The sequence below is a fragment of the Malania oleifera genome, chromosome 7, assembly GCF_029873635.1.
Source record: "Malania oleifera isolate guangnan ecotype guangnan chromosome 7, ASM2987363v1, whole genome shotgun sequence".
Classification (NCBI taxonomy): domain Eukaryota; kingdom Viridiplantae; phylum Streptophyta; class Magnoliopsida; order Santalales; family Ximeniaceae; genus Malania; species Malania oleifera.
Genome location: NC_080423.1, coordinates 49,917,094 through 49,930,369, shown reverse-complemented (window position 1 = coordinate 49,930,369; position 13,276 = coordinate 49,917,094). Strand labels below are relative to the sequence as shown.

Genomic DNA, 13,276 nt, shown 5'->3' with positions numbered 1-13,276 from the left:
CAAATTCTTTTTGTCTTTACAACTTTTTGGACATCTTGATCCCACCACCAACTTTATTTGCTATTTGAAAATCTTCCTCTTGATTCACCTAAAATTTCTTTTGCTATATTTTAATAGAGTTAGTTATCCTACTCCAAAAGAATGTTTTGTGTGTACACCCCCCTTTATAGTCCAATCACCATCTTTGATAATTTTATCTTTAAATTTTATTATATTTTTCCCCTTTAGGTTCTACCACCAAGTTCTCTTGCACCGATATATTTTATCCTTTCTCTTCAATTTTTTAATACATATATCTAACACTAAAACGATGTGGTTAAGTTTTCACCTAGGATAACTTTACAATCCTTACATGATAAACGATCTACTTTTGTAGTTAAGGAAAAATCCATTTAACTTTTATTTTGTCCACTTTTGAAGGTTATTAAGTGTTCTTCTCTCTTCTTAAAGTAAGTATTCATTGTAATAAAATAATATGACATGGGGAAGTCTAAGATGATCTCCCCGGAGTCATTTTTGTCTCCATATCCATATCCTCCATGTATCCTCGTATAATTTTTATTATCCCTTTCAACGCGTCTATTCAAATTTGCTTCTATGAATTTTTCTTAGTCCTTGATATCCCTTACATAGTCCTATCTATATCTTCCCAAAATTGTCTTTTAAGGTTTTTTGCTAGGCCTACTTGAGGAGCATAAGCATTAATGACATTTATTGTCTTTTGGTCTTATGTTTTCTTTAGAGGTCGTGCCTTGGTGCGATGGCAAGTGCCTCCGCCTCGGTACGAGTGGTCTCGGGTTCGAGACTTGGGAGCGGCCTCTCCAAAAATGGGGGTAAGGCTTGCCGACATCCACCTCTCCCAGACCCCACTCAAAGTGGGAGCCTTGTGCACTGGGTACGGCCCTCTAGTGTACGGAAGATTGAATCCCGATTTTTTAATTTCTATAGCTTTCTCCCGCACCCAATTAGTTTCTTGAAGGCATATTAGATTAATTTTTCATATAATCATTGTATCCACAATTTCCATGCTTTTATCAATAAAATTCCCAATATTCCAAGTTGCTAATCTAATCCTAGTCTCTTGAACTGATTTCTTTACCTGCCCATGTTCAGAATGATGCAAGAACTCTCACATATTTGACATCGTAATCGGGCCCTGGCATGACATGTGTCTTCAGGGTGACGACCTAGGGCACCCTCACTCACTTATTGCTGCTCCCAAGTGGTATATATGCAATGCGTCGCTTGTAGGAGATGCCCCTGCAAATAACAGAACCCTCCTTTACCCTGTCTTGGGATCAGCTGTGTGTGAAAATATTAGGACATTAAGTTGTTGACCTTAATTTTGAAAAACTGAACTTGATTGTTTATTGAAGGGACTTGCGGAATAGCCCTAAGATCCAGCTGTAGTGCATACGAATAACAAAAAAAAAATAAAATAAATAAAAATGATCATGCAAACCCTAATTCCATGATTAGGATTATACCTTCGAGATCTGTCTGGTTTGATCCCGAATCTGCAAGTATGAAAACGAGCTCGTGAAGACCAGGAATCTTCTACTGTATTCCTTATACACGCCTTACTCTTGAGAGAGTGGGCTCGTAGGCGGCTGCTAGGGTTTTTTTCTCTTACAAAAACATCTACCTCTATGAGAGTTCGCTCGTCTTACCCTAGCTGCTGAGTGGAGCGCGTGTATATAGGTTACAGCAGGGACCTCTGGGAAAATATGACTAGGACTTCTTACGTAATTAAGAATTCCTAATCTGACCCGGATTCATTCTTAATTACGTTAATTATAATTCATACCACTAAAGAATTATAACTGCACTCCTTGTCATATTCGAAATTAAATTTCGAGCTCTTATTATTAAATGCTTATTTATCTCCCCACGTAAAGATTACAGATACCCGTCTATTAAATTAAATTACCGACAATTTAATTAATTGACATATTAATTCCCTAAGACCTTCCACTTAACTTATTTGATGTGCCGGATTCAAAATCCGCCTGCAGGGTTTGACACAATCAAAACTGATAAGCTTCCTCAAGGGGGTATAATCAATCCCGATATTGGGACGTGAATTCCAACAGTAATTAATTTTCACCATACACATAACGTCATCACCCAACTCATTGAGTTTATTGACCCATAAAGAATCTCACTCGTCTATGAATCAAAGTAATAAACGCTATATACACGTGTCCAATAATTATATCAGGATTAAGAGCATAAGCACTCATAATAATCATGAGGTATTAACTGTTTTATATAGTCAGTATAAAAACAATTACCCCAAGATGATCTTGTTTAATACACACAAAGTGTACTAGCACAAGGAGTTGGAACTGTACCACTCCCAATAGTCAAGACAAACCTATTAAAACCTTGTGCTACAATCCTACCAATTGTGTGTCCAATTTCATTTAAGACTTTGAACAATTGGCTTATAATCTATAAGAACTGATGATCTATCTTCTGTGTATAAGCCGCTACACACTAGGTCACCTACTATATAGAATAAAAGACACACATGCATAATCATTAAATAAATAATGTCAGACAAACATTGCTCACAAGGATTCGCATTAAAATTGGATAACTAAAGTTATTAATAAATATTAGAACCGATTACATAAAGCATGTTTTTTAGTATAAATCCCTAATAGCCGTGACATGACATGTGTCTTCAGGGTGACAACCTAGGGCACCCTCGCTCACTTTTTGCTACACCCAAGTGGTATAAATGCAATGCGTTGCTTGTAGGAGATGCCCCTGCGAATAATTGGTAAGGATTCATATCATAGTGATCTGACAAATTTTATGCTGGCTGTTAGCTATCTAACAGAACCCTCCTTTACCCTGTCTTGGGACCAGCTGTATGTGAAAATATTAGGACATTAAGTTGTTGACCTTAATTTTGAAAAACTGAACTTGATTGTTTATTGTCCTTGTCCAAAAGTTGTTAAAGCTCATTGGCTCTGCATGTTTCACTCATGTTTGAATTGCAAGGACAAAACCTGGAAATTAGTATTCTCAGACCATGTGTTCTTATTCCTGCATAGTTTTACTGCGTATATTTTCTGATGAATAAATAAACAACATATGGTATTGGTTCTAATTAAAATGCAATTTCCAGGCTGGCCTGAAGCCTGGTGGTTTCTTTGTTTTGAAGGAGAACATTGCAAGAACGGGTACTACTCTCTCCCCCACTCCCTAAATTTTTTACTGCTTTTGTTATACTACTTGTTTTTATTTTTTGTTACTTTTTTAATGGTAAGTAAAGTATGTACCACTAGGCACGAAGGGGGTGCCAGCTGCCAACCTGTGGGCAAAAAAGGCAAAGCTAAAGCTTTAAGGAGGCAAAAGTCAAGCCAGTCACTGAGTTCTGGTGTAAAATTCCCTGAATTTTTCCAGACAAGGGTGTTCATCAAGATGTCTTTTAATTGTTTTAAAGTTAATTCCTCACTCAAGCCCTTCTGTTGTGATCCAGCCAAATGCTCCAGGACATGTACAGGGTATCCATTTTGACACTTTACAGCTACCCACATTAGTCTGTGTGTTTCTGGCTTTACAGCTTTGTAAAGTTGCTATGATGGATTGTTGCATTATCCACTGGATTTGGAACCAGTGCCAAAAAAGCTCTCAAAACTCTCAGGTCTGAGAATAATGATGTAGCAAATGGTTTTTTATTCCGTCTCTTTTACACAAAACAGAGGCTAATCTGAATTTTATTTCTTCGTCTGAGGTTCTCCCTTGTAAGAATGGCCTCTAAAATGGTCCCAAGCAAAGAAAATGACTTTCCTGGTTATACCTTTCCTCCATACTGCTTCCATGGGATGTGGGGCTCAGAACTGTTGGTGATAGTATGACTTGCCTGTGAAGACAAATTTCTTACCACGGATCCTCTGCATTCTGATAAATCATGTCCTCTCTGCCTGAGAATGAAATTGTGGATTTGCCACATAAGAGCCAACATGTCGTCCTTCCCAGTCATTTGCATGGCTAAGACGTCTGCAAATTTCTCAAACTTATTAGTGGCAATGATAAAGAAAGCTTGGTTCATTTCCTTTCAAGTCTCATCTGCACACCACACACCAACTAAATTGCCAATTTCAAACTAATAAATTTTGAGGATTACTGTCTCCTTAACATGATTCCTTTCGATAAATCACAATCATTAGAAACATTTACTTCCTTAGGGATCCACCTCTCTGCTCAAATTATTTTCAATCCTTTTGTGATAGTTCTGAGAGCTTTACTGAGCCTTTTTTTTTTTTTTTTCAGTTAAAATGTTTCAGCAAAGTATTACTCTCTCCTTTACACGATTCCTTTCACTAAACCACAATCATAAGAAACATTTAGTTCATTAGGGAACCATCCCTCCTCTGCCCAAATTGTTTTCATTCTTTCTGCGATAGCTCTGAGAGCTTCTCTGAGCATTTTTAAGTTAAAACGTCTCAGCCCTAGTCCACATTCTCTGACTGGATTACATGCATTGTTCCATTTTGCTTGATGTATTTTTCTACCTTCTTCTGTGCTGCTCCGAAGAATCTCTTTGAATTTTCTCCGATATTTTGCAATAAGAGACATGATGTAAGTAGGGTAAGCCTACCCCACTTTGACCAGCTAGCAATTTTATTCCAAATCTTAAGACAGTCCATCGCACATTGTTCTTAAATAAGAGGAACCCAGAGGCATTCCCAGGTACTGAGTTGGGTGTCTTCGCAATTTGCAGCTCAAGCAAGGTTATAGCCATCATGCACCTCCCTAAGTGGTATAATTTTACATTTATTAATGTCGATCCTCAAACCTGAAAGAGCTTCAAACCATAACAGAATATATTTGACACAACCAGCCTCCTCTTCCTTTGCAATACAGAGAATGTCCATTGAAGATGCTTCCTCTTCTGTATTAGAAGTCTGCTCCTAACTTTCATTGAAGCCTCATTATGTGACAACTTTGACAACTGCACTCTTATCAATCTCCTACAAGACATGCATAAGAGAGAAGTAATATTCTACATCACTCAAATGGAACAACTGATGCATACTACCACCAAACAAAACTTTCTCAGAGTATGAAACGGTATCACTTTAAAATGAACTCAACCTATAAGCAAGGACCTATGCAATAATTTTATACACACTAGTCACAAGCTAATAAGCCTAAAATCCCTTTACCTTAATTGAATGACTCCTACCCAAAATAACGATGGTTGAATTGAATGCTCTTACAAATAATCCTATTAACATAAAACTCCTGAAAAAAACTTCTACTCATTCCTTATCACCTCGCAGTCTTAAATTTCAGCCAAAAATTTGAATTTCAGAAGGCTCTGAAAGGTAATCATGTTTCAATTTCGTTTTGTGAAACTTGGCCACATTTTTGGGAGTTTCTGAAATTTTGCTGAAATTCGGTAAATTTAGGTCGAAATTTTTGTCCTTCACCCAAAATTTTGAAAATTTAAAAGAAAGGTTGAAAAAAGGAGAAAAGTTAATTCATAAATTATTCTCAATCATATAAATTTAGTTTCTAAATTATTCAAAATCCGGAGTTTCTGAAATTTGGACGAAATTCTGTAAATTTAGGTTGAAAATTTTGTCTTTTACCCAAAGTTTTGAAAAAGGGAGACAAGTTATTCATAAATTATTCACAATCATGTATTTTATTATTATTCAATCATATATTTTAGTTTCTAAATTATTCAAAATCATATATTTACAACGTCCCAATGTTTAATACATAATTTCCATAATTTATCATAAGTTTTATGTGTTCATCAAAATTGAATTCAAAATTTCTATAAAATTTCAATTGAATTTGAAGTTTTAATCCTTGGCTCCTTGCCACCTCCTAACAATCCTTGCAGAACACCGCGTTAAAGTTATCAAGTTCGGAAGGCTTATCTCTCTCTCCACCTCAAACACCATGCATCTATCTTCCTCAGAAGGCCTCCCAAGCCATGCCACATGACTAAAATTCAATACCAATCTAGTCCCACCATTATAAGGAGAAAACCATCTTCCTTTGAGTAAAGGTGTTTAATAGTCTCAAATCTTCTTAACTCCTAGATTAGATTCCCTAACGAGTTCATCCCTCACTACCTTCCAATTCCTTGATCATGCTTTTTGTTCTCTTCTTGTTAGCCACCCTATGGAAGAATCTTGAACCCTATGAAAGAATCTAGAATTGCAATCACGCTCCCTAACCCACTTGGAGGTCGAGCAAGGTCATATTTTATGGACAATGTGGTTAATGAGGAGGATTATTTGGTCTCTTTATCCATAGGAGGTAAATGTTATAGAAGGGTTAGATGGGTGTCTGATTTCCCAGAGTAAGGCTTATGGCTAGAGAGAGCTTTTGGAGCATAGAAAGTGTGAGAGCATTTTTTTGGTGATAGAAGGGGAAGGCTGCAGGGCTTGATGGGTTTACCATGACATTTTTTTTAGGGTTGTTGGGATGTATTTATAGGTTGAGTGTTTTGCCAGTGGTATTGTAACGCCCTTGTCCCAACTTACGGCCCGGGTGTTACTGTAATGACGTCTGTGTACCTTATATACTTCTCAACAGATATATATATATATACACAGCTGAAAACATAAACATCCATCAAACTATTACTAGAGTTCTAACTGCCTGATAGATACATATAGCTATTCCATCATCCATATACAATACTATATGATACTCGACGCATCCTTGAGTCTTACAACATTTTACAAGTTCTGAAAACCTATAACATAACCTACAAAATCGAGCTCGTAGAGACGCTCACTCAAAAAAAGATCACTACCCTGCCCTAGTCCTTGCTAATCTCAACCTCGATAAGGACATGAAAAGATAGTTTGTATGATAGGGTAAGACACCTATCAGTAAGGGACGATTAAGTTAATAATAGTGTGTGGGCCAGCATGCTTTAAGTGTTTGACAAAAACATAAACATAAACATATATAATCATTGTTTCCATAATTGTAAAATACGTAGCCCATTTTCATCATATGAACAACCCCATAGTATATAACAACAATTACATAAATGTACAGATATGCAGGATAGGACACGCCCTCAAACTCTATACCATATATAAATCCCCATAATCGGGGTTGACCGCTCCTACTGTCTCAATACAACCTGGGTACACGATCAAGAGGCAAACTCACACTAAGACTGCCCCTACTGTCTCGATACATCCTGAGTTCATATAGATCAAAAGTATGGTGCCTTCACTGGCAATGGATCTATGCCTACACTATCAGTCCCCAGGGCTCCTAAAGCGTATCGTGCAATTTAAGCAATTTAAAGATTCTTTTGAAATCATTTCACAAAACACATCATTGCGTGAAATTCAGCCCATAGCCGTCAAATAAACTTCCTGCATTTTCACAACAGTTCCAGTATTTCACAACATCAACACTTGCCACACAGTTTTCCACATTCGAAAACAACCTGAAAGTAAATATAAACAGTTAATATCACAGTACGAGTTTTAAACAACGAAAACAACATTTTCAATCGGTGAAAAGGTCCGGAATAACAAGTACAATATTCTAAAAATATAACATTTCAATTTGACCGGTTGGTTTTGAAAATAAAGCTAGTTTACCGAACCGAGGCCTGGAAACCCTAAAACCGCTGTAACTCGATATCTAAAAGTTATTTCAACATTTCAATTGATTCATATTGTATAAATCACTATATTAACATAACCCTCTTACTTGCGTGTGAATTGAAGTCCGTAACGACTTGGAACTCAAGCCCTAGCGTTCCGAACCCCGAACCTAAACGGTTCAAAACAATGGCACGAAAATCCCGAAACCTAATACTTGAAGAACAACACTTCAGTATAATCTCGTATACTATAGATCTACCGGACCAAAAGCAAAAACCAACCCTTATCTCGATTTTCGGGAGAAACTCGAAAATCTCCGAAATGAAATTTTGATTCGTAGAACCTGTAGAGGTTCCTTCCCTGATCCATGTAGCGACGTTGGATTGTCGATTCCGGCAACACACGACCCGAAAATCCTAGAGAGTGAGAGTGGAGTTCGTGTCTAGAGAGAGAGAGAGAGAGAGAGAGAGAGAGAGAGAGAGAGAGAGAATGAGAGTTTATAAAGAAAAACCTAACTTAGCCTTTAAGTAATCAAAATAAATATCTCCTCCAAGATATTTATATATAAATATCTCAAAATATATTCTCTAAAATATCTCCTCCAAACTATCTTTTTATTTATTTATTTTATATATATATATATATATATATATTTTTGACCGGGTTACTACAATCTCCCCTCATAAAATTTCGTTCTTGAAATTTGCTAACTGTTCCTATCACATCGTCTGAACTCTAATTGCTCTGTCTCTAGGAAGAGCCAGCGGCCACCCACATAGTAGTCCCGTTCCAAATTTATTACCTACCCTCACTTATGGCGGAGGAATACCGTGGTTACATACAATAGTTTCGGAAGCTCACATTACATATACAAACTCTCCCAGAGACAATCCACATACTCGTACCATAAGCAAAAAGGGTTACACTCACATATCTACATTACCTGTCTAACTTTGAACTTCTCTGAATAGTTGAGGATACTTCTGACGTATCTTGGCCTCTAATTCCCAAGAAGCCTCCTCAATCGCGTGGTTACGCCATAGCACCTTTACCAATGGTATCTCCTTTGCACGCAACTTCCATACCTTCTAATCCAAAATCTGAATTGGTACCTCACCATAAGCTAGTGCTTCACTGATCTCTAAGGACTCATAACTGATCACGTGTAACGGATCTGGCACGTACTTTCTTAGCATCGACACGTGAAACACATCATGCGCCCTAGATAAGGTCGAGGGTAAGGCTACTCGATAAGCAACTGGACCTATCCTCTCTAGGATCTCGAACGACCCAATGTATTGAGGACTCATTTTGCCCTTCCTCCCGAACCTCATCACTCCTTTCATAGGAGCAACCCTCAGAAATACCATATCTCTGATATCAAATTTCAGTTCCCGTCGGCGAGTATCGGCATAACTCTTTTGCCGACTCTGAGCTGATCTAATCCTTTCTTTGATAAGCTCGACCTTCGCAGAGATTTGCTGAACCAACTTCGGTCCCAAAATCTGCCACTCACTTACCTCATCCCAGTATAACGAAGATCGGCACCGACGACCATATAAGGCCTCAACCATCTCAATATTGGTTTGGTAGCTATTGTTATAAGCAAATTCTACGAGTGGTAGATACCGGATCCAACTGTTACCAAACTCCAACACACATGCCCGCAGCATATCCTCCAAAATCTGAATCATCCTTTCAGATTGCCCTTCCATCTGCGAGTGAAACATCGTGCTGAACGTGAGCTGTGACCCCAAGGCATCCTGCAACCCTTTCCAGAACCGAGACGTGAAACGTGGGTCTCGATCTAAAACGATAGACACTGGGATGCCATGGAGCCGTACTACCTCCTGTACGTACAACTCTGCCAACCTATTCATAGAATAGTTGACTCTGATTGGAATGAAGTGTGCCGTCTTCGTCAGCCGATCCACCACCACCTAAATAGCATTCTGTCCGTGCACTGCAGAAGGCAACCTCGAAGCAAAATCCATCGAGATGTGTTCCCACTTCCACTTAAGAATGTCAAGCGGCTATAGTGGTCCTGCTAGTCTTTGATGCTTAGCCTTCACCTGTTGACATGTCAGACATTACCTAACAAATCCGACCACTTCCCTCTTCATATTACTCCACCAGAACGATTCTCGCAGATGTCTATACATTTTCCTGCTCCCTAGATGAACATTATAGAGAGAGCGATGAGCCTCCTCTAGAATCATCCTCTTTATCTCTGCGTCGTCTGGTACACACATCTTGGTGTGGAATAATAGAACTCCATCCTCAGAGACATTAAAGTTTGAATGTGGTACACTCTGCAGTTTCTCCACAATCTTTACCAACTCTGCGTCGTTCAACTGAGCAACTTTGATTTGTTCTTGTAAGGTTGGCTGAACCACCAACCTGGCAATGAAGTCCTGGGGATCCTCGTCCACTAGCTCTACCCTCAATCTCTCTAGATCCATCCTGATCTGATGCTGCCCCACAACTGCTGAAACCGACGCCTCCACTAACTTCTGACTCAGCGCATCAGCTACCACATTAGTTTTTCCGGGGTGATAGCTAATGGTACAGTCGTAGTCTTTGATCAATTCGAGTTAGCTGCGCTGCCTCATATTCAACTCCTTCTAGGTGAATAAGTATTTGAGACTCTTATGATTGGTAAAGATCTCGCACTTCTCTTCGTACAGATAGTGCCGCTAGATCTTTAGAGCAAACACAATTGCTGCCAGCTCCAAATCATGCGTAGGGTAATTCTTCTCGTACTCCTTGAGTTGACGAGAAGCATAGGCAACTACTTTACCCTGTTGCATCAAAACACAACCTAGTCCCTTTAGGGACGTGTCACTGTAGATCACGAAGCCTCCATCCTTTGATGTAATGGTCAACACTGGAGCCGTGACCAAGCGTCGCTTCAACTCTTGGAAACTCTGCTCATAGTCTCCAGTCCACGCAAACTTGCTACCCTTCCTCGTAAGTTGCGTCAAAGGGCCCAATAGCTTAAAAAAGCCCTCGACGAATCGGCGATAATACCCGGTCAGACTCAAGAAACTACGAACCTCATGCACGTTCCTTGGTCTCGCTTAGTCACTATCGCCTCAACTTTACCTGGGCCAACTGAAATCCCCTCCTTATATACCACGTGCCCTAGAAATGCGACCTGCTCAAGCCAGAATTCGCATTTCTTGAATTTAGCTAATAGTTCCTTCTCTCTAAGTACTTGAAGGACTACTCTAAGATGAGCATCATGCTCTATTGGACTCTTTGAATACACCAAGATGTCATCGATGAACACCATCACGAATTTATCCAGGTATTCGTGGAACACCCTGTTCATCAAGTTCATGAATACTGTAGGTGCATTTGTCAAACCAAACGGTATAACCAAAAACTCGTAATGGCCATACCGGGTTTGGAAAGCAGTTTTCGATATATCCTCTACTTTCACCTTCAACTGGTGATACTCGGACCGTAGATCGATTTTTGAAAAGTCCTAAGTGCCCTACAACTGGTCAAACAAGTCATCAATCTGAGGCAACGGATATCTGTTCTTCACGGCCACGTAATTGATCTCTTGGTAATCGATGCACATCTTCATTGACCCGTCCTTCTTTTTCACAAATAACACAGGCGCACCCTTGGGTGACACGCTCAGCCTGATGAACCCCTTGTCCAAAAGTTCCTGCAACTACTCCTATAGCTCTTTCAACTTAGCTAGAGCCATCCTGTAAGGCGCCTTGGAGATTGGTGCCGTCCTCGGTGCTAACTCAATAGCAAACTCCACTTCCCTGTCTGGAGGCAACCTTGGCAAGTCTTCAAGAAAGACATCAGAGAACTCCCTTATCACCGGGATATCCTCCAACTTCAATCCCTCCTTAGGTGACTCTTTCACACTCGCCAAGTATCCCTGAAAACCCTCCAGAAGCAGCTGTCTTGCCTGTATCACCGAGAGGATCCGTGGTGTAGAACGCATACACGACCCAACAAATAGAAATTCCTGCTCTCCGGGAGGCCTGAACACTACTTCCTTCCTACGGCAGTCAATGCTCGCAAAACTGGATGCCAGTCAATCCATCCCTAGGATTACATCAAACCCATGCATATCAAACATGATTAGACTGGCAAGCAGCCTCCTCCCCTGAATCTCTATCGGGTAATCCTTGATCACTCTACTACATACCACCACTAATCCTGATGGCGTGTCCACACCTAATTCGACCTCTAACGGTTGAGCCTCCACTTCACACCGTTTAACAAATTTTTGAGATATAAAGGAGTGGGTTGCACCCGAATAAAAAAGAACTACAACATTATATGATAAGTTGTAAATGGTACCTGTCACCACATTGCCGAGGTTCTCTGCATCGCCCGGCGTCATCGAGTACACCCTAGCCTAAGCGGTGCCTCCCTAGTGACCATCTCGAGATGCCTGGTTACCACCCCAGTTCTGAGCCTGTATTGAAGGGAGAGTCACTGTCGCCCGACAGTCTCATATCAGACGCCTCGACTCCCCGCACCTGTAGCAGCCCGTGAATCGAGACTTGCACTCGCCCCAATGCTGCTTCTGGCACTTGGGACACATTGGCTTCTCCGAACTCCCCTAGGAAGCCTGGGATCCTGACTGCTATTGCTCTTGGCCTAAAGGACCACTAGACTTCTTCCAATAACTCTTGTCGGAGCCTGACTGCAAATTCTGGGGAAAAGGCCTCTTCTTCTGATTCGCCTCTCTTTCCCCCTCCTGGATGCTGGCTTCAGTCGCCATGGCTTTATCCACAAGTTCGTAAAAGCCCTAGACCATCAACGCTGCCACCTGCGCGCGTATAACCTGCTTCAGGCCCCTCTCAAACATACGAGGCTTATTCGTCTCATTTGAAACCATGTGAGGCGCAAACCGAGATAACTCCACGAACCTAGCCACGTACTGCTGCATCGGCGTCGATCCCTGAGTCAAGTGGAGGAACTCCTCAGACTTGCCCTCACGGGTGGCGATGGGGAAGTATCGTGCGAAGAACACCTCCCTGAAGCGACTCAAGGTAGTTGACACGTACCCTGGTTGCTGCTCCTCGACCAGCCTAGCTCATCGCCACCATCTCTTAGCCTCCTCCATCAGCTTGAGGGCGGCGTATTTAACCTTCATTTCCTCTGTGCACTCAGACACCTCCAGCAGATCCGGTCCTCTGCCGCAATTGGGTTCAGCCCTCCCGAAAATGCCGGTGGATTCGTTCTGGAGAACTACTCGTATGTGCAGCCTCTATCTGCAACCATCTGATCCTGCTCCCTAGGACCCTTCCTGGGTTCCCTCCTGGCCTACCTCGTTATATCGCGGAGGAACACAAGAGGCATCCTCACTGGAGGCATCCAGGTGATTATCGCCTCCTGCCATAATCCCCTTTCCTCTGGGTTCCATCCTGTACACAGCTCAAAGCCGACTTAATCATTCCACATTTAACACAATAAATGCAAATATGGAACAAGAAGATTAAACAACACGTATTCGAGACACTGACATCCCATACACACTAGATTGTCTAACCTCTCATCTCGACATCCAAGTCAAGTCTCTCAACCTAGAAATGAAACCATAGACGGATTTACCATGGTTTTCTCAAAATCATCATTCCCGGAAAAGCATAGAAGACCGTTGAAGGAAATCCTGCCTCCAAGCC

The 13,276-nt window shown here is 40.8% G+C and overlaps 1 protein-coding gene across 1 annotated transcript in view; it reads left to right on the top strand.

Annotated features, from left to right (window-relative positions):
• LOC131159887 (alpha N-terminal protein methyltransferase 1) overlaps positions 1-13,276 on the top strand; it is a 98,665-nt gene that overhangs the window by 67,463 nt on the left and 17,926 nt on the right. The window contains exon 6 of the mRNA XM_058115099.1: positions 3,140-3,194. Coding sequence (XP_057971082.1) covers positions 3,140-3,194 — 55 coding nt within the window. The remainder of the gene's footprint in view (positions 1-3,139; positions 3,195-13,276) is intronic.